This window comes from Akanthomyces muscarius, chromosome 5 (genome assembly GCF_028009165.1).
Source record: "Akanthomyces muscarius strain Ve6 chromosome 5, whole genome shotgun sequence".
Classification (NCBI taxonomy): domain Eukaryota; kingdom Fungi; phylum Ascomycota; class Sordariomycetes; order Hypocreales; family Cordycipitaceae; genus Akanthomyces; species Akanthomyces muscarius.
In genome coordinates this window covers 3,525,886-3,549,457 of record NC_079245.1, presented here as the reverse complement: position 1 = coordinate 3,549,457, position 23,572 = coordinate 3,525,886, and the positions used below count along the sequence as shown (strand labels likewise).

The 23,572-nt window shown below is 55.1% G+C and overlaps 6 protein-coding genes across 6 annotated transcripts; 2 read left to right on the top strand and 4 right to left on the bottom strand.

The window, feature by feature from the left end:
• Nucleotides 1-1,164: 1,164 nt before the first annotated feature.
• On the top strand, nt 1,165-2,658 carry LMH87_010514 (uncharacterized protein; the record flags this gene model as incomplete). Its single annotated transcript, XM_056197684.1, has 1 exon — nt 1,165-2,658. One exon carries the CDS (start codon nt 1,165-1,167, stop codon nt 2,656-2,658), a length of 1,494 nt encoding a protein of 497 aa, XP_056054708.1.
• A 491-nt stretch (nt 2,659-3,149) lies between these two features.
• LMH87_010513 (uncharacterized protein) lies at nt 3,150-4,580 on the bottom strand (the record flags this gene model as incomplete). Its single annotated transcript, XM_056197683.1, has 3 exons — nt 3,150-3,551; nt 3,650-4,381; nt 4,455-4,580. 3 exons carry the CDS (start codon nt 4,578-4,580, stop codon nt 3,150-3,152), a joined length of 1,260 nt encoding a protein of 419 aa, XP_056054707.1.
• Nucleotides 4,581-5,578: 998 nt separating this feature from the next.
• On the bottom strand, nt 5,579-7,076 carry LMH87_010512 (uncharacterized protein; the record flags this gene model as incomplete). The annotated part of the gene is made up of 2 exons (XM_056197681.1): nt 5,579-6,510; nt 6,563-7,076. The coding sequence occupies 2 exons, from the start codon at nt 7,074-7,076 to the stop codon at nt 5,579-5,581; spliced, it is 1,446 nt and encodes a 481-aa protein (XP_056054706.1).
• Nucleotides 7,077-13,172: 6,096 nt separating this feature from the next.
• On the top strand, nt 13,173-16,831 carry LMH87_010511 (uncharacterized protein; the record flags this gene model as incomplete). Its single annotated transcript, XM_056197680.1, has 7 exons — nt 13,173-13,305; nt 13,758-13,839; nt 13,889-14,111; nt 14,238-14,349; nt 14,413-14,497; nt 14,553-14,605; nt 14,655-16,831. 7 exons carry the CDS (start codon nt 13,173-13,175, stop codon nt 16,829-16,831), a joined length of 2,865 nt encoding a protein of 954 aa, XP_056054705.1.
• A 974-nt stretch (nt 16,832-17,805) lies between these two features.
• LMH87_010510 (uncharacterized protein) lies at nt 17,806-20,225 on the bottom strand (the record flags this gene model as incomplete). Its single annotated transcript, XM_056197679.1, has 3 exons — nt 17,806-18,564; nt 18,632-19,722; nt 19,787-20,225. 3 exons carry the CDS (start codon nt 20,223-20,225, stop codon nt 17,806-17,808), a joined length of 2,289 nt encoding a protein of 762 aa, XP_056054704.1.
• Nucleotides 20,226-21,220: 995 nt separating this feature from the next.
• LMH87_010509 (uncharacterized protein) lies at nt 21,221-22,688 on the bottom strand (the record flags this gene model as incomplete). Its single annotated transcript, XM_056197678.1, has 2 exons — nt 21,221-22,523; nt 22,570-22,688. The coding sequence occupies 2 exons, from the start codon at nt 22,686-22,688 to the stop codon at nt 21,221-21,223; spliced, it is 1,422 nt and encodes a 473-aa protein (XP_056054703.1).
• Nucleotides 22,689-23,572: the final 884 nt, after the last annotated feature.

Genomic DNA, 23,572 nt, shown 5'->3' with positions numbered 1-23,572 from the left:
GGGCTCAGCACCCGTGTATATACCATTGATTGCGAGCTGAATGAGGTTCGCAGTTGTACAATTAGCATTGTCGCAGATATCGACTATAGAGCCTTTTTGGGCAACGGATTTAGAGCAGAGATGTACGAAAATCATCATCATTAAACACTTGAAAATGGCGTTTCTGGTGAGGCTGGCAGCGCAATACGAGTACGTGGCGGCAGTTGCTCGGATCTGTCCGAAAACGAGATGAAAATGCGGATGCAATGAAACAGGCACAGAGCTACGTTATGCAGCTGAGTTACGAATCAACCAAAACAAAACAAAACAAGCATGTGAAGATGGTATGAGAATGCTGCAGCATGTTTCCACTTTCTGAACTGAATTATCCCGGTTCTTTTGGCACAACACTGAGCAGCCTCTTCAATGTCTTGGGACCCTTTGTTCGTGTGCGGGTAGGGTAGGGGAGCCGCCCCGCCGGGCACGACGCTAGAGCGAGGCTGCAGATTGCTGGCCAGCTGGCTTCCAGGGTCACGATTTTTGGCAGCAGACGAGCTGGCAGCATCGATGGAAAGGGTGGGCAGGAGAATAATTCTTGTTGAATTAACACTGTAGCTGGGTCTGTCGGCTAGACGCTATTTGTATTGAAGTCAATCTTGGTCTGAAAAACAGGCCATGAGCGAGTGCATCTAGCGCCACCTCAAAAGGGGTACCTACTACCTCTCTACCTAGTAGGTACCTGAGGGAATCTGCCGATTGACCGCCGTCGCCGCCAGTATTCGTATGCGGGACAAGTACCTGCAAGGCTCGGTGGCGTGTGCCACACCCACTTGGTCCAGAGGGGCCCCGAGGCCAACAGCAAACCGGGACAAGACGAAAAAAAATCTAGGGCAACTTATCAGTTCATCGCCCCCCAGTTTCCACATGCTTTTCCTTCCGTCATGACCTGGGCCCCATCTTCTCTTCTCATTGCAGGCTGCTTTTCTTGAAATTGTCCGCTTCCTATTCGTCGTTTCTATTTGGGGGACCGCCGCGGAAGACACCGACTCTTGTTCCCTATATACATCAACATCCTCGCCACCCCCCTCCTCCTCCTCCTCTCCCAACGAAACGATAACGAGAGCCTCAATCTCCTCCGACGAGCAACAGCAGCAGACGCACACACGCATACGCAAACTCGCCGTCATGGCCACCGATGCAGTCGAGGCAAGGCGCCTCCAGCGGGAGACGCACCACGAAGCCGACGTCGTCGTCGTCGGCGCTGGCATCTTTGGCTGCGCGGCCGCCTACTCCCTCGCCGAGCAGGGCCGCTCCGTGCTGCTCCTCGAGCGCTGGATGCAGGAGCCGGACCGCATCGTCGGCGAGCTGCTGCAGCCAGGCGGCATCCAGGCGCTCAAGAAGCTCGGCCTCGGCCACTGCGTCGAGGACATTGACAGCATCACCTGCCGCGGCTACAACGTCATCTACCAGGGCACCGACGTGCTCATCCCCTACCCGACCATGGACGACCGCGGCGGCGTCCCGCACCAGTGGTCCGGCTCCGGCAAGGAGGGCAAGCGCGAGATCGGCAAGGGCTTCCACCACGGCCGCTTCATCATGCAGCTGCGTCGCGCCTGCCTCGCCCACCCCAACATCACCGTCCGCGAGACCGAAGTCGTCAAGACGGTCCGCGGCGAGCACTCGGACCACATCCTCGGCGTCGAGACGCGCACGACAGACCCCGAGACGCGCGTCAAGACGCCCGACTACTTCTTTGGCCAGCTCACCATCATCGCCGACGGCTACGACTCCAAGTTCCGCAAAGAGGTGACGACGACGAAGCCCGTCGCGCGGTCCAAGTTTTACGCCCTGGAGCTCCACGACGCCAGCCTCCCCGCGCCCGGTTACGGCCATGTCATCATCGGCGACGCCTACCCGATCCTGCTGTACCAGATTGGCACGCACGAGACGCGCGCGCTGTTTGACGTGCCGCACGGCATCCCCGAGGCGGCGCCCGCGGCCGGCGGCGTCAAGAACTACCTCGCCAACCACGCCATCCCCGCCCTCCCCAAGGCCGTGCAGCCCACGGCCCTCGCCGCCCTCGCCGACGGCAAGCTGCGCAGCATGCCCAACAGCTGGCTGCCGCCGACGCAGCAGACGCCGCGCGGCATGGTGGTGCTCGGCGACGCCATCAACATGCGGCACCCGCTCACTGGCGCCGGCATGACGGTCGCCTTCAACGACGCCGTGCTGCTCGCCGAGCTGCTGCACCCGGCGCGCGTGCCGAGCCTCGGCGACGATGGCGCCGTCCAGGCCGCCCTGCACACGCTCTACTGGCGCCGCAAGAACTACACGGCCATCCTCAACGTCCTCGCCCAGGCCCTCTACGCCCTCTTCGCCGCCGACGATCCCCAGCTGCACGCCCTCCGCATGGGCTGCTTCGAGTACTTTCGCCGCGGCATCACCGACGGGCCCTGCGGCATGCTCGGCGGCATCATCCACCGGCCGGTGGTTCTGGCGTACCACTTTTTCTCCGTCGCCTTTGTCGGCATCTGGATGCACTTTATCGAGACAATCACCAGCGGGCCCGGGCCGCTGGGTGTGCTCAAGGCCCCGATTGCCATGATTGACGCCGTGCTCATCCTGGCCAAGGCGTGTGTGGTGTTTCTGCCCCTGATTTGGAGAGAGGGCTTTCGGTGATTTGCGGCCGCTTACAGGATATATTTGGCGCAAAGTACCGCTCCCTTCTTCAACTGTACATTTTTCTACATCCTATATAATTCATGCTTTTTGACGGGACACAGACAAGGCATCAGACATTGGTCAAAAACGATGGACATCATTACAAAGGCGTTTCTTTTTCTGTTTTTTTTACTGGAATTATCATATTTCACCATTTTTACATCCTAGTGGTGAAGAAGGTTCAATATCAGGGCTTGGGGGTGGCTGACTGTTTTTGACACATGCAAGGCGTGTGTGTGCTTGCATATGAAACCCATGAGCAACAGGAAAAAGCATAGTCTTTGGACTTTTTTTTTAGAATCAGCAAGAATTCCTCTTCTATAATAATTAATGCAATTCGGCATTCCAATCTCAACAGCCTAATCTTGCCTACCCTAGCAAGTTTCTATTTGGTATCACATTCTCTCTCTCTCTCCCCGTCCCATCTCCAGTGTTGGCCACGACAGCATCTACGTCAGACGCCGCCTGTACACGCCGAGCATCCAGCTCGCGCGCAGCACCGCCAGCCCCAGCGCCATCTTGACGCTGTCCTGCACGACGTTGAGCTTGCTGCCGCCGACCTCGTGCCACTCGACGGGCACCTCGGCGACCTTGATGCCGGCGCTGGTGCCGATGACGGCGCCGTCGGCGCCGAGCAGCGGCGCGGCGGGCGCCGACTCGGCGAGCATGAGCATCTCAATGTCGAAGATCCAGCCCTCGGCGTGCATGTACGGCACAATGTGCGGCAGGGCGGCGCGCGAGAAGAGCTTGAAGCCGCACTGCGTGTCGCGGATGCGCGACGTTGCCGGCGGGGTGAGGATGGTGAGGACGAGGTGGAACGAGCGCATGAGAAAGTTGCGCAAGGCAGAGCGCTGGTAATTTTCAGAGTTAGCTTCTCGCTTCGTTTTTTCTTCTTCTTTCTTCTTTATTTTTCAGGATGGTGAGAATAAGGAGCAGGGGCAAAACGTACCTTGACCACTGCCTCGCTGCCAACGAGATGCGCGCGGCTGCCAATGGCCACGCCCCGGCCCGACGCATCCTCGACGCCCTCGCAGCCCTCCATCAGCTTGGCGACGTCGCTGAAGCGCGACGCGCCGTCGGCGTCCGCAAAGAGCACGTGGTGCCCGCGGGCGTGCCGCAGGCCGTGCGTCACGCCGCCGCCCTTGCCGCGGTTCCTCTCGAGGCTCACGACGCGCAGCACGTCGTGCAGCTTCCTCTCGTGCGCGAACCGCAGCACCACGTCGACCGTCCCGTCCCTGCTGCCGTCGTTGACGACGATGATCTCGTAGCCGGACGCCGGTCGGGAGGCCGTGCGGCTGTGGCGATGGCGCTGCTCCTTGGGGCTCGTGTCAGAAGACGACGACGGCTTCGCGCCGGGACGGCCAATGTGCTTGTCGAGGTACTCGACAGCCTCTTCCAGGGTCGGCAGGATGCGGTCCTCTTCGTTGTACGCGGGCAGGACGACGCTCAGGCGCAGCTCGGGCGCGTCGATGACGCCCGCGTCGGGAATCGTCGAGTCGGGGGCGTTGGCGGCGTCCTGTCGCTTCTCGCTCAGGCGTCGCTCGGCGAGCCAGCGGTCGTACCAGCACGGCAGCGGGCGCGGCGCGGTGGGCGTGCCGTCGGGGCTGCTGGTGACGTACGTCTTCTCCGAGGGGAACGGCGCGCGGGGCTTGGGCGCGACGAGGTGCAGCAGTGCGAAGAGCTGTTTCGGGGTCATTAGCAGCCAAAGACGGGAGTTGCGCCCTGGGCGGGTGCCGGGGAGGAGAGACACGAACCGACAGCAGTCCACCGACCACTAGAGTGACAGAGAGCACCAGCAGAATGGAGAGGGGCGTCTCTTGCATCCAGGCAAGCAGCGCATGCACGATGCGAGCCGGAAGCTCGGTCAGTGCAGGCGCCATGGCTGCGTGAGCTGTGGCCGGCCACCTCAGTGTTTCTTGGATAAACGGCGCGGATTTCTAGTTCAGGCACGCATTGATTTCGACTAAAGAAAGAGAGAAAAAGGAAAGTGAAATGAATAAGCTGTGTAGCAAAGACACAGATGTAGGAGATGAAGAGAAAGACAGTCGTGGTGAGGGAGAAAAGTGAAACAAAATTGAACGTGTAGCTGTCAAGCTTGGATGGAGCAAACGGCATACGTGGTTGAGAGAGCTCCGTTATTTTTTTGGAGTTCGGTATTTGCTTGGCGGCGGACACGGGGGGGCGGCATGGCCAGCGTCTCACCCCTGTCCAGTCCGCCGATCAGGTACCGCCGGCGGGCGTCTCGCGCCGCAGTGGGGTTGCAGCAGAGCTACCCTAAATTTCAACACGAGCACGACATTAGCCAACGCAGACTGCAATTCTGCATGGATGCTGTTTCGAGTTTACTGTGTGGAATAGTTCAGTCTATAGCACCCTGTCCTATGTTAACGTCTCAAATTTCGTGTTGCAGACAGCCAGGAAGTTGGCCACTCGTACTAGCCCACCATATTTACATTGGTAGTCCAACGGCTGGCATTTCCGTCTAGCTCTGTAAGATGAATGGGCATCAGAAGACGGCAGAGTTCGACCATCACCAAAAGTATACTAATAGAAATAAAAGTCATCCGTCATAAACATGTATTGCATGTAGCCGTGTAGCGCTATCTATATGTTCCATATCCAATATCCCAAATCGGAAAATTGCATCGCCCAGATTCAGTAAACGCCATCTCACAAAAATGATAATAATCTATGCAAAAGAAGGAAACAGTTTCGTCATAATGGTCATCAAGCTCCCGCTCTAGAGCTGTACAAAAAGAAGGCATTCTGTCACTGCTTCAGTGTTCCACGTCCCGTAATGTCGAGGGAATACGTGGATTTTGGAAACGAGAAAAAAAGTAAAACAATCGGTGGAAGAAAAGCAGCCGAGACCAATAGCTTATGCCGCGATGGGTGACGACTTGGAAAAAGACCAGCGCGTCTTCTTGCTCTTGTTCAGCTTGCCGCGACCGGACTTTGCGTCGTAAGAGTCGGGCACCGGCTCGGGAAAGATGTTGACCAGGCTATCGTGCTGCAGCGGCGGCGGCATCTCGGAGCGGTTGTGGCGCGGGTAGCTTCTGCCGGAAACTATGGGTTCCATTTCGGGCTGCTGCTGTTGCTGACCTTTATGAGCCGAACGCTGAACGTGGCCGCCAGAACTTGGTGTCGTGGACCCGATAGTCATGTCGAGGCCAGGGCTCGGAATAGAAAAGTTACCGAGGTGATAGTCGCTAGAGCTGCGAGCGGCCGGGGGTGCAACCGCCGCCACCGCAGGGGGCTTGGGCGCGAAGCCGGTATAGCCCATTCCCGTACGTTGTTGGGTCGCGTTCTGGCGCATGCCATTGTTCATGTCTGGCTGAACGGGCTTGCTGGCTACGACTGGCGGCTGCGGGTTTGCTGTGGTGGGGACAAAGTTGAAGCCGCGCATCGATGTAGGCGGCGGTCGCGCATCTCTAGTGGAGGGCTTAATAGTGCTGAGTACGGCGGCTCTGTCGGAGACCTCTGACGAGGTGCGGCGGTGGCTTGGGTGCAGACGGTGGGCATAACCGGCTGAGCGCGGAGACTCTGGAGCAGGTAGCTGCACTTGCTGAGCGGGCGTGGCGGGTTGGGATACCTGTGCAACAGACTGAATCTGAGCCTGCTGGACGTTTTGGAGCTGCTTTGCCTGCTGGGTATGCTGGACCTGGTGATATGTCTGCAGCTGCTGGGCAGGTTGGGTCTGAGGAACCTGCAGAGTCTGAGCTGTCTTTGGCCGGGTAGATGGCACTGTCGCCATTTCAAGTTCGTCATGAGAGCTGTTGGATGCTCTGGAGCTTCCCTCTGGTGTCGGATCTGGCAATACAGTCAGTGACCTGAATCATGATACTCTATAATCTCATCTTACCTTTGCTCACGGCGGTGCTGCTGCCGGCGGAAATGTCATAGGCAGAGAACGAGTTTCTGTAGACTTCCTTGCCTTTCAATGAGGTTGGATGCGACATGGCGGCATCCATAGAGTAGACGACCTCGCGGTTAGGTCCGTAGGGGTGATGGATGCTGCTGGAGGAGTAGGCTCGGGGCATGCCGACGTGTGGAGTGGCCTCGCCGCTGGGGTAGGAAACAAAGGAGAGGCTGCTGGATCCGCGAGGCATGGTGGGAATGGTGGTGGTAGAGGGCATGTTCATGGAGAAGCCGGCGGCGGCCATGGCGCTGCGCCTGCGATTCTGCTCGACGATGCGGGGCCTGTCGTCGACCTCTCGCCAGGCGGGTGGCGCTGAGGCGATGGCGTCGGAGGCGGCATGTGTGGGAACGTGCCGGTAAGGCGTCGCCTGTGCGTCCTTTTTCTTCTGTTCGGCGAGCTTTGCGTTGTGTTCCTTGGCCTGCTGGCGGCTCCTTCGGAGATGGGAAAAAATAGACATGGCGAATGGTGGTGAGGTGTGGTGGTGATACGAGGTTGATGGGTCGTGTAGCCGTTTGGTGTGAATAAAAGTGGCTTGCTGACGGCTGCACGTCGTCGGTAACGTATACTGATGGAATGGTGAACGGGACAGCGGATGCCCGGCGCTAGTCCCGCGTTTGCAATGTAGATGAAGGAAGCAACGATGTACGTTTTGAAAAGAGCAAAAAGTTCTGGCGTCGATGAGCAACGCGACGGCGGCTGTGCTGTTTTATTTGTCTCGGTTTAGCCTCCTGCAGTAGTCCAGGGGACTGGGACTGGGACTGGGACTGGGCGTGGTGCGCCTGGTGGGTTGAAGGATGCGACGAGAAAAAGAAAAACAGGGAAAGCCGGGCTGCGTACTGGTAGTGTATACCAGTGAGTTGATAGGCAAAGCGTTGAATCACAGGCTGAACCAGTGCTGCATGTCTGAGTGGAAGGATTCCCTAGAAGCCGGTGGCCAAGGATGGCGAGGTTGAGTGGTGGGTGGGCAGCAAGCTAAAGTGAAACCCGGCAGTGTCGAGGCGAGGTCCAATTCCAGAGGGCGAGGAGAAGACGAGATATGCGGAGAGTGGGGGATAGATACGGGATAGAGACTGAGAATTGGCGAGGTTTGATAAAAGCCTGGAGAAACAAGAGATAAAAAGAAGATGGTGCTGGGAAGCCGTGGCAGTATATATTAATACGCCGGTGGAGGACGGATGGACTGTGAGAAGTGGCAGGCGGCGAGGGAGGAGTGGTCTTTGGTTCCGCTGGTAATAAGATACCTAGTTAATAAGGTGGCAGTGGTGCGTTGTGCGAGGTGTGTGGTCAGTGGTCAGGGTCAGTGGTCAGTGTCGCTGTGGTGTGCGTGGTGGCGTGGCGTGGCTGTTGGAGGAGCCGTCGTGCAACGCAGCGCAGCGGGCTGGGGTGGCTTGAGACGCAGCTGGGACGCCAATTACGTGCAACAGATATCCAGCTCCCTCCCTGGTGAGCTTTCTATGTATGTATGCACGCCTGCGATAAGTGACTAGCAAGCAAGCAAGCCAGCAACCAGGGTGCGAGATGGTGGGCTCAGGCGTCTTTGGTCGCGCCAGGGCCAAAAAGAAGGCTGCAACGCGGCGTACAGCGTACTGACTGGAGCCGTGATTTTTGTCCGTCTCAACACACAGACAGGAGTTGTTACGGCAGTCCCCAGAATCCAAGCGGGAAGAGCGGGAGCGTATGACGGGGTGCGCCTCGCGCAAGAGGCTTGTCTGGTAACTTTGAAGTAGTAACTGTTGGCGGATGGATTTCGCAGCTACCCAGTAATGTAGAGGGGAGAGAGAATGCGATGCGACGAGGCTGCGGACGGCGATGTAGGGCTAGCAGGGGAGCAAGAAGCATCGATGATTACTCGATGAGATTGAAAAAAAATCCGAGATGAAAATTTACAAGAAGGGAAGAGGAATTGGAGTAAAGGAAGGGTGGTGAGAAGTTTTTTTTTATTTTTTTTTATTTAAATTTTTAACGAGGCGGACGTCGGCGTTTGACTTGCATGGACAAAGGAAGGCATACGAGGACATGACTGACTGCCGGGACTTGGCAGACCAAAAAGTCAAAAGTTGGTTACAGCGCCGGGCGTACCAAAGATGAAGTAGGACCTACCTAGCTAATCGGCGCCGTGCACGGAGAGTTTACCAGTGACTAGTGCCCTGTAGCCAGCCTCTTTCCACGCTAACCGAGCTGGCGTAGTGGGGAGTCAAGGCCGCTAAATCCAGACGCCAATGCAGCAGCCCAGGGGCTTACTGATACAGTTGAGTACTGACCCAGTACGGGGACGCTGTGGGCTTGTACATTTAATGCTGGTCCGCCAAGCGTGCGCCGCAATGAGTGAATTTGTTCCGAAAAAAAAAAAAAAAAAAAAAAAAGGAAAAAGAAACTTGGGGCTTGTTTGAGCTCTCAAGAACCCAGCTCCGAACAAGGACCCCTGTTTTTGATAAACACGATGTGCCGCAAAGAGGGGCCGCTGCCAGCTAAGCACTGGACCTGAACCTGGACCTGGACCTAGCAGACGACGGATCCTGGCAGATTCCCGTATCGCTGGCTTTCATCCGTCAAGTCCGCACTCTGATAGGAACAAAAAGAAAGTAACACGCGGAAGAATTGAAAAAAAAGTGAAAGAAGGTCTGCCCATCTGAAGCTACTGCCCAACGTTGGCACTCGCATCTGCTGCATTGCAACGCTGCCCACATCAAATTCCATGCAGTCGGGTTTCCCCTTCAGCTCACCCTCGCCTCCGAACAACCTAGAACGCCGCCGGCGTCGTCCTAGCTGCATCTCCCAGCCAGAATCCTCCTCGCGACGCCCCATCACCAGCCTAGTTGTCAATGCTACCTCGCCTTCTCTAACCAGTTCTGGGCTGAGGTCAGAAGCACCGTAGAAGGCCCAGCCCAGGCCCTCGGGTGGGCGTGCGGCTTGAACTATCTAGCTCGCAATGGGACCTTTTGTACTCGGCACCACCCAGCTGGTGCTCTGGCGCCGGCATTGATGTTATCCTTGATAGACCTGACTACTGGTAGTTAGACTAGATAGTCGACCCAACCAGTACGCTAAAAAGCAAAGCTATCGGTTTTGAGCGCAGGGGTTTTGGTTCCGGTGCCCTGTGTTATACTGACTCGGCCGGACAGACAGCCGCGCCTCTGAACGTAGCCTCGTCTGCCACTACCAGTAGCTATCAAACACTGCTCCACGTTTTTTTCTTCACAATTATTACTTTGCATTTTCTGCAATATAATTTTCGCCATCCTGGAAGGGCTGAGCACGACACCCATACATGCATACATGTCTGCGTCAGGCTCTGGGTGCCTGGTCAGCAAGCTGAAGCTCCTCAGCCTACCAATGCTGGGCAGGATGGCTGCCTCTCTTCCATATATACACCACTATCAAATTCGCCATGGACGGGAATAAGTCTTCTGCAGCCACAAGGAGACGCACGTTTTCTTTTTATCGCTTCTACATTTCATCTGCCGGTTGTTCCGTAGCCTTGTCCACTACCCTCTACCCAGTAGGTGTTGCTAATCTGCTGCTATATCAACACCGCCCACTCACCGATACGAGAAAAAACATTGATACACCTCTCTCTCTCAACGTGGCCTACCCAACGACGAGATAGGGCGCGCGCTGGCGGCCGGGATGGCGGCGGCGGGCGCTTTAAACGGGTAGGCTGGGCCGCCACAGTGGATTGGGCTCCTGGGCTGTTTTGGCATTGAAGCTCTCAGCTTGGCTTTGTGGCCGTGAATAGTCCTCAGCCGTCCCTTGACCGCGGAAGATGGCCCGCGGCCGCCTGGTCCATTTCTTAATCTGTTGACCTCAGCCCGAGGAAGAGGAGAAGAAAAACCAGGACGCCACTCGCTCGCGTTTACTAGTTCAGGCTCGGGTCCGTCGGTGGCCCGCGAAATATATCTGCCTCGCGCTGAAGAGCCATGTCAGTACTCGGCATACTTAGGCGAGATTGACACCTAGGACTTTTTTTTTCTACTGGTCTCTGGCATCGGCGTCGTATCAGAAAACACCACCCCCCCGCCCAACACAATGCGATTGTAGTCCGGGCGCCCAAGTGCCCTTTGCCAATACGAGCTTGGGGCAGTCTGATCTGGATTCTCAGCCGTTGAGCGGGCCAAGTGGACCGTGTCCAGACGGGTGGCTTCTTGGTGGATTTTCGGGGCGGATTTCTTTTACTGGTAGAGTTTTATCTTTATTTTTTTTTCATTTTTTTTTCTCTGTTTGGCAGGCTGGCGAATGGAAATTATGGGAAAAGATGGCGCAATCTTACGGTGAATGTCTTGACCGTAAATAGTGTATCTGCCAATCTGAAGAATCGACAAAGCAGAGTGGATGGGACGAATAGGCCGACAATCTGATACGGAGACAGACTTTGGCGCACGTTCTGCTGGGCGTTTCGTAGTTTTGAGTTCCCAATCCGCGCAAGCTGTTCAGCCCACAGCCCACGCATGAAACAAAATCCTCGGCACCCGCCGCATTGACTGCAACTCGCGACGAATAGCATTCACCAACACCCTTTGCTGTCGAGGGCTTTCAGCTTGCCCGAGACTTCGTGCGAGACTTTGCTAAGAACGGATAGCATGATGCTCCCCCGCCGTGCACTGACACTGATATCCGCAGTTCCACCCTCTTTCAGCTACAGAGAAAAGGAAGCGTCTACAGAACAATCTAACTTTGGCGTGATACATGACGTATCGTGAGCGGAGCTACACTCAGAGTAAACATGTCGAGTTTGTTACTACCAGTACGCACAACGACTGGAGCTTGCGTCATGGTGCCATGGCGCGACGACGCAGTGCGAGCCCAACAATGGCACACTCAGGCCGTCCCCGTTCTGCGATGATGGGGAATCCACGGAGCACTTGTACTATCCCGTTGAGTGATGGGCTTTTTTGGTGTCACTTTTGCAGCACCGGCTGTTGGCAGCCTCATTTCGAACCACCAGTCGCTCTCTCAGCGGCGCGAAAACCCCTGGAAGATGCATCGTCAGCCTCCATGCAGCTACCCTCACTGAGCTGAAACTGCTGCATGCGCCACGAAGATATCGGTAATCCCGTTTAATGCTGGATATAACTGTCTGGGATGAAAAGGCCATGCAAGGCAGGGGCGTGGGAAACAGCGTCCCCCGGGCTGTTCTGCACGCTGCATGCACGCATCGCCGCCACAGTAATACAAGAAGATGCAGGTGACGCCGCGTTGCCGGTTATCACGCCAATGGCTACATATGAACTGTATGCACCAAAATAGACACCGCGGATACGTGATTCAGGGCGACAGATTGCCATCACGCGGGACGATATCAACGAAATGAGTCACTTGGCGCCGTCGGACAGGACTTGCACGTCGGCATCGGCCAGGATAGACCGAGACATGGCTGGAATATACCTGGACATGGTGGAGAGGGAGATTCTGGAAGACACAAGTCCAAAACCGTCCCGAAAGATGAGAGAAACCGTTCTTACAGCCTCTAGGCCCGTGGACTCAAAGTTGCACCTGTTGCTCCATTTGGTGTGAACGTCCGTCGCTCGACGCGACGGACGCTGCAATGTCAGGCCAAGACCTGTATTCGTATTGTAAATGACCGAATTAAACTTTTGAGGCAGGTATCCGTGTTGCACCAATACCCCGTATTATTTGATTTGACCGGCAATCACGGCCATACCCGGTATGGCGTTCATGGACGGGCTGATCGTGGGGTTTGTGCACTTTGCAAAAGGCGGAGCATGGGGTGGGTGTGGGATGCACAAGAGGCATGACGATTTGGAATCAAACTAAGAAAGAATAGAGAAAGAAGCAGTAATCCGTATTATTTACATGCCCGGCCATAATGGTCATGCCGGGTATGCGTTGATCATGGGTGGCTGATCGCGGGGTTCATGCACTTTGCAAAAACAGAGTATGGGGTGGGTGTGTGGGATGCAAGAGGCGTTGCTTCTTGAAAGAGAGACCAATACCAAAGAAGGCGAAGAGCAATGGCGAATAACCGACAAGCTCCTTGAGCATTGACGATCCGATGCAGCTTGGCAGATCGGGCTCGGTTCCTTGCCATGGGCTTACCTTGTGATGTATTATTATTAGATAGAGTAGCGGGCCTTGCCGCAGGCACGCACAATGGGCAAGCCTTCTGGCAGGGCGGATCCACATCCTCAGCGAAACCGGCGTGCTGGGCCGCAGCGAGGGCCGGCCGGTGCTTTGCAACCTTTTTTTTTTTGGGTGGCAGAGGACGCGCTGGTTGGCTGGTCCCAGACAGAACAAACAAGAAGACAAATAAAGCCTGGCAATCGATCGTTGCACGTGACCGCTGACGTGCTTGAGTGAGGCTAGCGCCGCTACTAGAAGAGGGAGGCTAGTGCTAGAAATTGGTGCGAAAAATCCTCGTGTGTGCCCAAGCCACATGCGAACTGCTGTAGGAAAGGGGGTCTGCCTGGTGGGAAAGAAGCCACAGAGGCTGGTGGTGGCCCCCCGGAAAACCCGCCTTGGGGAGGCCGAAACCCGCCTCCAGTACCTCAACGGCTACAGTGCCTAGAGCCGCCAACACTGGTGGTTTTTAGCACGCATGGCCGCTAAAACTCAAGTCTATAGTGCTCTTGTTCGCCCCCAGATCAGCGCAATTTTTCGGGCGCGGCGGACGCCTTGGCCGGCCCAAGCGGCCGCAAAGTTCCCCTTCCATGTTCCCCCCCAGCTTCTAGGTAGCCCTCCCTCCACCTGTCGCCTGTCCCAGACCCAGTCCTGGTCCTGCGCAGTCACGCGCTTTCCCGCCTCATCCCCAGTCCTGTTCCCGAACGGCTCTCTCGCATCGCCATTTGCAGTCGCCTATCCCCTCCCCCCCCCCCCCAACCGGCCATCTGCGCCTCGCTCGTTACATCGCCCGCTTCGCATCGCGTCGCGCAGCATCTCCCCCACCGCTTGAATATTTTTTCGTCGCCTTCCTCCTCCCTCGTCGACCGGTCGCAGGGACAGAAAGGCGCCCGCTGCCCAACGAACCACGAATTCCCCGCCTCGCCACATCTTCCGCATCTCGCGAACAGGGAGCCAGAATACGTCGATACGGCCATCCATCGCGCCGATTCTCTTGGATCCTTTGCATGGCGTCTTGATTTGACGTACTGCATCCGCCCGACTTGTCGCCAGATTCGCTGAGCCGATCGCGCGTTGACATCCGCCCACCGCTGCGCCGCCCTCCGCCCTTTCCTCGTCTTGTCGCGCGCATCCATCTCGGAAGCGTGCGCATCCTTCACTCACGGTAACCGTGGCGTCGCTTACTCTCCTCAGTCACAACGAGACGGCCGAGCTCTCGCTGCAGCAGCATCTCGAAATCTCGCCAGACCTGATCGCGTACCCGCCGCAAATCGCCACGGAGGCGGACTCCGAGCCGCTGATGATGGCACAGCAGGTGCCTCATCAGGCGACGGACAGGAAGCGCGTCAAAGTCTACGAGCTACGCAATAACGACTGGTTCGACAGAGGCACCGGCTTCTGTACCGCATCCTTTTCGGTATGTTTTGATTCGTGCCCTCTCCGACGTCGCCCTCGGTGGCACGCGGACATGGCGCGGCGCATCTCGGATCTGCGCTCTACACCCATATATATGTGCTGACGGCGCGATGCGCTCAACTTGCAGACCGACAATGGACGCAAGTATCCTCGCGTCATTGTCGAGTCCGAGGACCAACCCGAGCGACTACTTCTCGAGACCAAGATCCAAAAGGAGGATGGCTTTCAGAAGCAGCAGGGTATGACACGCGCATTTCTTCCCCACACCGAACCGTCACACTAATGCGCCTGCGCTTCAACAGAGACGCTCATTGTCTGGCAGGAGCCAGGGAGCGGTGTCGATATGGCGCTAAGTTTTCAGGAAGCAGAAGGCTGCGCCAACATTTGGTTCGTGCACGCGCTGCTGCGTTACCGCCAACGCCATCGCTGACTTTTTCGACAGGAGATTCGTCAACAACGTTCAACAGACTTTCCAAAACAGCCTCGCCGGAGCCGGTATGTCTCTTGACTGTCTTCTGTCCCTACCGTCTACTGACTCGACTAGATGACGCCCTTTCCGATGACCTCACCGTGGAGATGAACCAGCACCAAGTTAACCTCCCCGCGGCCGAACTGGGGAACCTGTCCGACATCGACCAGGGCATGCGTATCATGAGCAACACTGCCAACGGCCGCGACGCCCTTGCTAAGTTCATCATGGCCGAAGATTACATCGGCAAGCTTATTCCCCTCGTCGAGATGGCAGAGGACCTCGAAAGCCTACCAGATCTGCACCGACTCTGCAACATTATGAAGTCCGTTATTCTTCTCAACGACACCACCATCATAGAACATGCCGTTTCCGATGAAAACGTTTTGGGCGTCGTTGGAGCCCTCGAATACGACCCAGACTTTCCCAGCCACAAAGCCAACCATCGCCACTGGCTGGACAACGAAGGCCGCTACAAGGAAGTCGTGCCTATTGAGGACGGAATGACGCGACGCAAGATTCACCAGACCTACCGACTTCAATATCTCAAAGATGTTGTCCTCGCCAGAATTCTTGATGATCCCACCTTTTCCGTTCTCAACTCCCTCATCTTCTTCAATCAGGTCGACATCCTCCAACACTTGCAAACCAACGGTGAATTTCTCAACGACCTCTTTGGCATCTTTACCGCGTCACAGCCTGACCACAAGCGTAAAAAGGAGGCTGTTTTGTTTATACAGCAGTGCTGTGGTATTGCCAAGACGATCCAGCCTCCCGCGCGCCAAACTCTGTACAACAACTTCATCGCGCACGGCCTGCTCCAGGTTATTCATTTTGGGCTTCGCCACGACGATGTCGCTGTGCGCGTCGGCGCCACTGATATTCTTGTTTCCATTATCGACCACGACCCGCAAATGATTCGGCAGACGATATACCGCCAGATGCACGACAACCAGCCCTCATTAACCGATTCGCTGATAGAGCTCCTGCTTGTGGAAGTTGATCTCGGCGTAAAGTCTCAAATCTCGGAAGCTGTCAAGGTCATACTTGACCAGGGCGTGCAAGGCCAGGGCCCCGAGGTCATGACTAAGGTTAATGGCGAGTTCATGGGCCGCCCGAGACCACATCAATCTGCCGATCCCCAGCAGGAACTGTTCCTGACTCGCTTCTATGATCGTTCAGCTACCAAGCTCTTCAAACCGCTCCTCGACTTGGAACACGACACAGACATGAACTTTTCCGTTCAGCGAGCTTCCATGTTCAGCTACCTCATCGAGATTCTCAGCTTCTTCATCCGCCAACACCACCGTTTCAGCCGCTACTTTGTCATGAATAACAACATCGTGGAGCGTGTTGTCCACCTCATCAAGTCGCCCGAGAAATACCTCCGACTTGTCGCTATTCGCTTCTTTCGCTGTCTCATTGGGCTGCAGGAAGAATTCTACATGAAGCAGATTACAGAAAAGCGCGTGCTTGGACCAATTCTGGATGTTCTCATTGACACACTACCTCGCGATAACTTGCTCAGCTCTGCTTGCCTTGAGCTTTTTGAACACATCAAAAAGGAGAACATGAAGGATCTGGTCAAGCATCTCGTCGAAAGCTACAGAGACCGCCTGGCCGAGCTGAGCTACATGGCGACCTTTCGCGAAATAGTCTTACGCTACGATCAAACGCAAGGCTTCACGACAGATGTTGAATACTTTTTGGAATCGGAAGAGGACATGACAAGACGTCAACCTCCCAATGCGAGATTAATGGAGCATATTACGGTTGACCCGCAAGAGGAAGATTACTGGGAGGCGTCGGACCCGGAAGACGATGGTGAGGAAAGTCAAAGTGCCAATAGCAACAGCAACGGCTCGACGTCGTCGAAACCCCTGGTCGACTATCCGTCTGACGAAGAGGGCGACGATGCCGCTGCTGACCAAGACGCCATGAAGGACGAAATCGGGGACAACGGGGCATTCTCCCCAGTAGAAGAGGAGCCTGTGGCGCCACCTCCAGAGCGTATAAGCGAGAAGCGGAGACGCGAAGAGGATGAGGATGAAGACGAGCTCGGAAAGCTCGTGGCCAACAAGCGCCGCAACAGCGGTTCCGCGGACACCAACTCGGCCACATCCAGTAAGGCCAGTCAGCGCCGAAGAAGCTTCTCGGCCGGCGCCGGCAATGCCAAATCCAGCAAGATTGCCATTAGTCTATCCCCTACCCTCAAGAGCGGCGGAGACTTGAGATCAGACGACGAAATATGAATGCATTTGAGATTTTTTTGCTTTTCGACTCGGTAAAACGGTAAAAAGGGCGAGGAAGGGGATTGCGCCATTATACAAACAAACCCCATTATATCATGTTGTTTCTTTCTCTTGATATGCTTTTTCCTTTTATCAAAGCATCGGCGTTATCGGGCAGGCTTTTTTTACGAAATAACGGATTAACAAACTTGTTTTTTTCTTACTGGGGCCTGGGGTTTGAGTTTCCTTATTTTTTGACAGGCCCTGGGCGGCTAATACTGTTTTTACTCTATTTTATTTTTGCGCAGGATGGTACAACGCTTCTTCTCTAGTTTCTGTGCAAACTTGATGACTGAAAGAAAGAAAGTTGGCTGGTGTGCTGGGCTTCTGGAGGTTTGGTTTTGGCGACATCCTTTGTGTTGCGCGCCGATGGGATGCGAGGGTTTCATTAGCCAGACGGACGAACTTTTTTTGTCAAAGTGTGTATGAGTCTTTTTTTCTCCCGGAAGTTCAGTAAAACTTTTTTTTTCTATACTTGATGAACGATCAAAAGTTATGTACTTGCTGTGGTTGAGGAAGAAGGGCGGAGCCCGGACGTTCTTTCGTGATGAATTGATTGGGGAGTTTTTCTCATCAGTGTGTGAAGGGCCAGGATAGACATGGCGACGAGATTGTAGGGATTTGTGAGACATGTTTCGTCGGGTAGCAATCCTCTGCTTCTCGTCGTTTGTTTCCTTACTTTCCCTGTTACTATCGAGATTCTTGACTTTTCTCGATGAGCCGGGGCCCCTTGAACTGGTACGAATCCGTCAAGAACTTTGGGCTGTTGCTCTGCGTTCTCCAGCAAGCAGTCCTATTCTTCCCACCATGCTTTGTTTTCCTTACTCTCGCTATTGCTATTGATATTCCTCACTTTAATCGAAGAGATTAATCTTGTTGTTTTGCTTCACGTCGCTATTTTCTCTTATTCTAGTCATTTTTCATAATGTTACCATCTATGTCCGTCTAAACTGCCTTGACCACGACTCGTACGAATCCGTCATGAATTTGGTGATATTGCGTGGCGTTCTGTCCATGGCCGCCTTTAGGTCTTCCATGGCAATCTCCAGCGGCGCCTGCCCGTCCATGTCATCGTGGCGGTCCATGACCGCCATGCCTGCCTCGCTGCAAATCGCCTTGATCTCCGCGCCCGAGTACCCTTCGGAGAGCCTCGCCAGCTCCTTGGCGTCGACGTCCGCCGCCAGTGTCAGCCCACGCAGATGCACCGTGAATACAGCCTCGCGGGCGGCCTCGTCCGGTGGCCCGACGTACACGATCTGGTCGAAACGGCCAGGTCGGAGCAGCGCGGGGTCCATGGACTCTGGCCTGTTTGTGGCCGCGAGCACCAGCACGCCGTTGAGGCTTTCGAAGCCGTCCATTTCCGTCAGGAGCGTGGTGAGCATGTTGACGGACCCGTTGCTGCGGCTGGCGCTGCCTCCGCCGGGGGCGCGCTGCCCGCCGATGGAGTCGATCTCGTCGAAGAATATGATGGAGGGGGCGGCGGCGCGCGCGCGCGCAAACAGCGTCCGCACCGCGCGCTCAGACTCGCCAACGTACATGTTGAGCAGCTCGGCGCCCTTGACGGCGAAGAAGTTGAAGGCGGACTCGGTCGCCATGGCCTGCGCGGAGAGTGTCTTGGAGCAGCCCGGGGGGCCGTACAGCAGCAAGCCCTTGGGGGGGTTAGGCAGAACGCGCTTGATGGCAGGGTTTGTGTCCTGCGAAGAAAACAGGCTCGATTAGTACATGTGAATGCAGAGCCGGCGAGAAGCGGAGTGTACGTACTTTTGTGTTCTTGATCATCCGCGATAGAACCTTTTTCAGCTTGTCCTGGCCGCCGACGTCGCGCCAGTGGATTGTAGGCGGGTTGAGGTTGATGTCGTGCATGGCCGTCGCCTCCGTCACCTTTAGCGCCTGCTCCATGTCGGACGCTGGCATGGAATCTTTCTCCTGGGGCTCAGCCATCTCCCCGCTCTCCTCTGCAGCAGCTTTCGCTTCGCTGCCCAGACGTGTCGCCTGGATCTCCAGGGCGTTCAGCACCAGGCACGCCAAGTCATCGCCGTTGAACGCGTGTGTCCGCGAGGCTATGTTTGCTAGGCACGCTTCGCGCTCCGCCTCTCGCAGGGGCGGGTTCAAGAAGTCGAGGATTTCCCGTCGCTCGGGCGCGCGGGGGATCGGCAGGGCGGCATTTCTATAGAACCGCGACCGCCTCCGTAGCTTGACCGGCACGTCGAGCATGTAGTCGAGACACGTGGCCACGACGACGACGTATGGCAGGCGCTGCTCAGCTTTGGCCCTGGCCGACAGCGCGTCGAGTTCGTTGGTGAGCGTCCTGATGACGTCGTCGCGGTTGGAGCGGTCTTTGGAGATCAGGTCCTGAAACTCGTCGATGAGAATGATGCTCGGGTGCCTGCTGGCGGTGGCCTGCTTAAAGATGTCGCGGATGGTCGATAGCTTGTCCCCGGGCTGGATCCAGTGCACCGCGCCCCAGCCCGTCGCGGCCAGCCGCTCCAGAATCAGCGTCTTGCCCGTGCCGTGCCCGCCGTGCACCATGAATGCGCACGACTCTCGCTCGCCGGCGACGCGGAACCGGCGGCCAAAAGCCTCGAGGAAGTGGTTGAGCGCGGCAACTGGTTTGGCCAAGCCGGGGACGCCTGTCACAACGAGGTCTCCGCCGGGCGTACCGTCAGCATCTTCGGAAGCGGCAGCAGCATCATCTTCGTCGGATTTAAGGATGCGGATGGTGCTGGTGGTGCGGCGAAAGCGGCCGAGACTGTGGCTTTGCCCATTGACGCGGACAACTTTGTACTTGTAGCGCTGCTTACCGAGGACCACGCCCTCAAAGATCATGCCAGGGAATACATGCTCCGCTCGGTCTATGTCGCAAGATGTTAGCTGTAAACCCACAACGACAATCCACAGCGATAGGGTTGGACGCACCCATCAATCTGGTTATCCATGCCCTCCAGTCGAGAATATATTTGTCCTGCGCCGCAGTGGCATCCTCCTCATCCATGTCCCGGACAATCACTTCATCAACGTCCGGCGTCGTCTCTCGCATCGAAATGCGCACCTGATCACCGACCTTGAACCCTGTCGCTTCCTGGAAGACCCGCGTCATCATGACCACGTTGGGGCTGAGGTTCTTTTCCGGCAGTACACATAGCAAAGCCTCGCGACGTATCGGTTCTGCCGTGGATTCATCGCCTTCCAGCTGCAGCTTTTCCACCACGCATGGCTTGTTGCTCTCCAGTCCATGAGTGAGGGCAATGAGTGAATCCTTGCTCACGTAGAGCCGGGCGGCGCCGACAAGGCTCGTCTTTTCGAGGCTGGGGTTAGCCAGCGGCCGCACCTTGGCGTCGATACTTTTTTTTACCATTTTCGACGAATGAGATGCCGTTGGTGAGAATACGGCATTTGACGAGGACTGACAAACGGCCGTTTTGGTGGTGTAAAAATAAGACTGGGCCGCGGTGGGGCTCGACAGCCAACGATGTATCTGACGATTCGAACAACTCGATTGTGTTCGAGACAGTCTTGCTCATTGATATGTAGAAGATGATAAGGACTTATGCCATTATATAATGAATGTGAGATTAATTGTCAGATGCACCAATTTTGTCATGGTCAGTGTCCAGGCCTTGCAGTGCTCTTTGCACGACGCCTTGATTTTGGATTTTTTGGCATCTCGAGCAACAAGTAAGTGACTCGAAAAATATAGTAATACTAGCTTGTGCCGTGGACTCAGAGGAAGGCATCGACCGTTGCACCGAAAAGTGAGTGTTCATACTGTGGCTCAAAACCCATCGACAATAATTACCCAGCCAGCATGTGGGCGACAAGAGAAGACGCCGCTTAATGAAAGTAGTGACTTGGTATACCTTTTATCTTTTATTTCTTTACTTATTCCTACTCTATTTTCTTACTTGGCCTATTTCTCGTTATGTTCTTTCTTCTTTACTATTTTCTACTTCTCTTGGTTCTTTACTATTTCTGTTTATTTTCCTCTATGCTTATTCTTTCCATTCACAGCAACTAATAACTATCAGCGATTTTTTTCTCGACACCCGCGTGCCTAGCTCTAGCCTTTTCAGCCTTCTTCTAGCTACAGAGTGTAGAAGTGAGTGACTCGCGAAACCGCAACTCCTGACTTCCAGAATTGGGCACAATGCCTTAGCAAAGCCACCGTGCGCTGTTGGCGCTCTGCATGATGCCGCGAGCGCGGTTGTGATTCACTGCGGAAGTTTCATCTTTGCTTTATTGAGAAAAGTCAACCGAATCTAGAGAGACTACACATTTGATTTGATACATCGCATTAGATCTGAAGCAATTAGGTACACATTAAATGTTGCGCGCCCAGCACGGCAGGCTTTGTCAGCCACGCGCCTCGATAGCCGTTCGCACATTTTCTGCATCTCCGCTCTGATTCACCATGTCCCAAAAGATACCCTTCTTTTGCACCAAGTCGGCCGGTGACCCGAATTCCACAGCCGTACCTTCGTCCAAGACCAGGATCTTGTCAAAATCGGCAACTGTGGCCAGCCTATGTGCTACAACAATGATGGTAGATTTTGCAAACTCCCTACGAATGACTTGTTGAACCATGGCATCGGTCGCTTTATCCACAGCGCTGGTTGCTTCGTCTAGTATAACAATGCGCCGAGGGTCGAGGATTGCTCTGGCGAGGCAGACCATCTGCCTCTGTCCGTGGGAGAGATTCTCGCCCCCCGGGTGGATAGCCATGTCCAGGTCGTTCAGAGTGTCAATCGCATTATTTGCATCCGTAGCTTGTATAGCCACCTTTTTCAGAGCTGCCTGCAACTCGTCGTCCGATTTGTTTCCATGAATATTCAAGTTGGCGCGCAGCGTGTCTGAAAACAAGAGCGGATCTTGAGGTATGAACGATATGGAGCCTCGAAGACGAGTCAGTTTGACGGAGGCAATATTCGCGCCATCGACATGTATACTCCCCCCTTCCATGTCAATGAAGCGGAGCAAGGCATTGACGAGGCTTGTTTTCCCGGCACCTGTACGGCCAACAACGCCGAGGCGTTCGCGCGGGGCAAGTGAAAATGTAATGCCGCGAAGAACAAGTGGCAGGTTTGCATCGTACCGAACTGCCATGTCTTGAACTTTGATGCTGCCGGAAGCAGGCCAAGACTTGGCCAAATTGTCGCCCTCTTGGTTCTCAATAGGAGCATCAACAATTTCGAGTACACGGTCCACAGCACGAGCTCCGCTTGTGAGAAGATTTATCTTGCCCATCATTCCACTCATTGTTGACTTGATTTGAAGGGCCACGTTGATGGCAAAGCCTGCCGTAGCAGCATCGGAACCCGAAAGCACCAGGGACGCTGCTGTGGCGCAGACGAATAACGAGCCAAGAATACCATATCGGCCATGAATCCACCTTTGGCCCAGAGTAATGTGCCAGCTCAGACCCAGGTCGACATCCAAGAGGTCATACATGCGCTCAACATACGTTGACTCTTTTTTGAAAGCCCGTATCGTCAGAACTCCGGACTCTGTGGAGTTGGCATGCTCTAAAATAGGCTGTGTCGCGAGTGGGATAAGCTTATTAAGGTGTTTGGACATGCGCAGGTGCCTTGCAGTGATTTTGAAGTAAAACGTCAGCATCACAACCATCATGGCAATGGTTTGAGGCGCGGTTGTTCCGCTACTTCTATTAGTATGATATGGGTCACGAATACGTTGTCACTTACCTGGTAAAAACAACAAAAATTAGCTGCATGACGATTCGCAACAAGTCACTCAGGCCTGCTGCGACTCGGTGATCAATCAAGTACATGTCGGAGGCGAGACTTTGCAACAGCTTTCCCATCGATGCACTGTCTATCCATCGCAGAGGACTTTGCAACACAGCCCTTACCGTCTTTTGAAACAGGGCCTCTGATGCTCGCTGGCTGACTCCCTGGACAGCCGTGGCATGTATTGCCAAGGCAATGGCCGCGCAAACCGATAAGGCCAAATACACGGACAGGTTGAAACGGAGGCTTATGCTATCGAGATTTGTTCTTGAAGTCCAGTTCGTCAACCACCATGAGTTTCCCGCTGCGATGAGCCGGCATGCAAATGTTGCCAAGACTGCGAGCAGAACTGGCCGTGTCCCGCTACCCAAAAGGTACACGGCAAAGGTTTGCCGGACAGAGCGCTTAGAAGTAGCGGGAGTCCTTTTGTTTTCATCTGTGGATTGCCCCATAAGATCCGGTTTCGGGCTGCTGGTGGCGGATCTAGGCATATTTTCGATGTTCAGGAGTTCATTGATATGCCGCGGAACAGCAACACTGCCCGAAGCAGTGCCAGAATCAACAGTAACGACATAACTTGCCAAGTGTTCGCAGGTAGCTAGGTGATGAGTCGCGATAATCACTGTACGGCCGCGAACCAACTTGCCTGACAAGGCATTCTGGCAAAGCCACTTTGCAACATGCGGGTCCACAGCACTGAGAACGTCGTCAAGTATAATGACCCCAGCATGAGAATATAAGGCTCGTGCCAGGCTGACTCGCCACTTTTGACCGCCACTGAGAGCTCCGCCGTTGACTCCCGCCATTGTCATGTCTCCAGCGGAAAGAGCTTCAAGGTCTCGCTCAAGAGCACAAGCACGTATGACAGTCGTGTACCGCTCCTCGTCAAATGCGTCACCAAAAACGATATTTTGTTTGATAGTCCGATTCTCTATCCATGGCGGTTGCGATACATAGG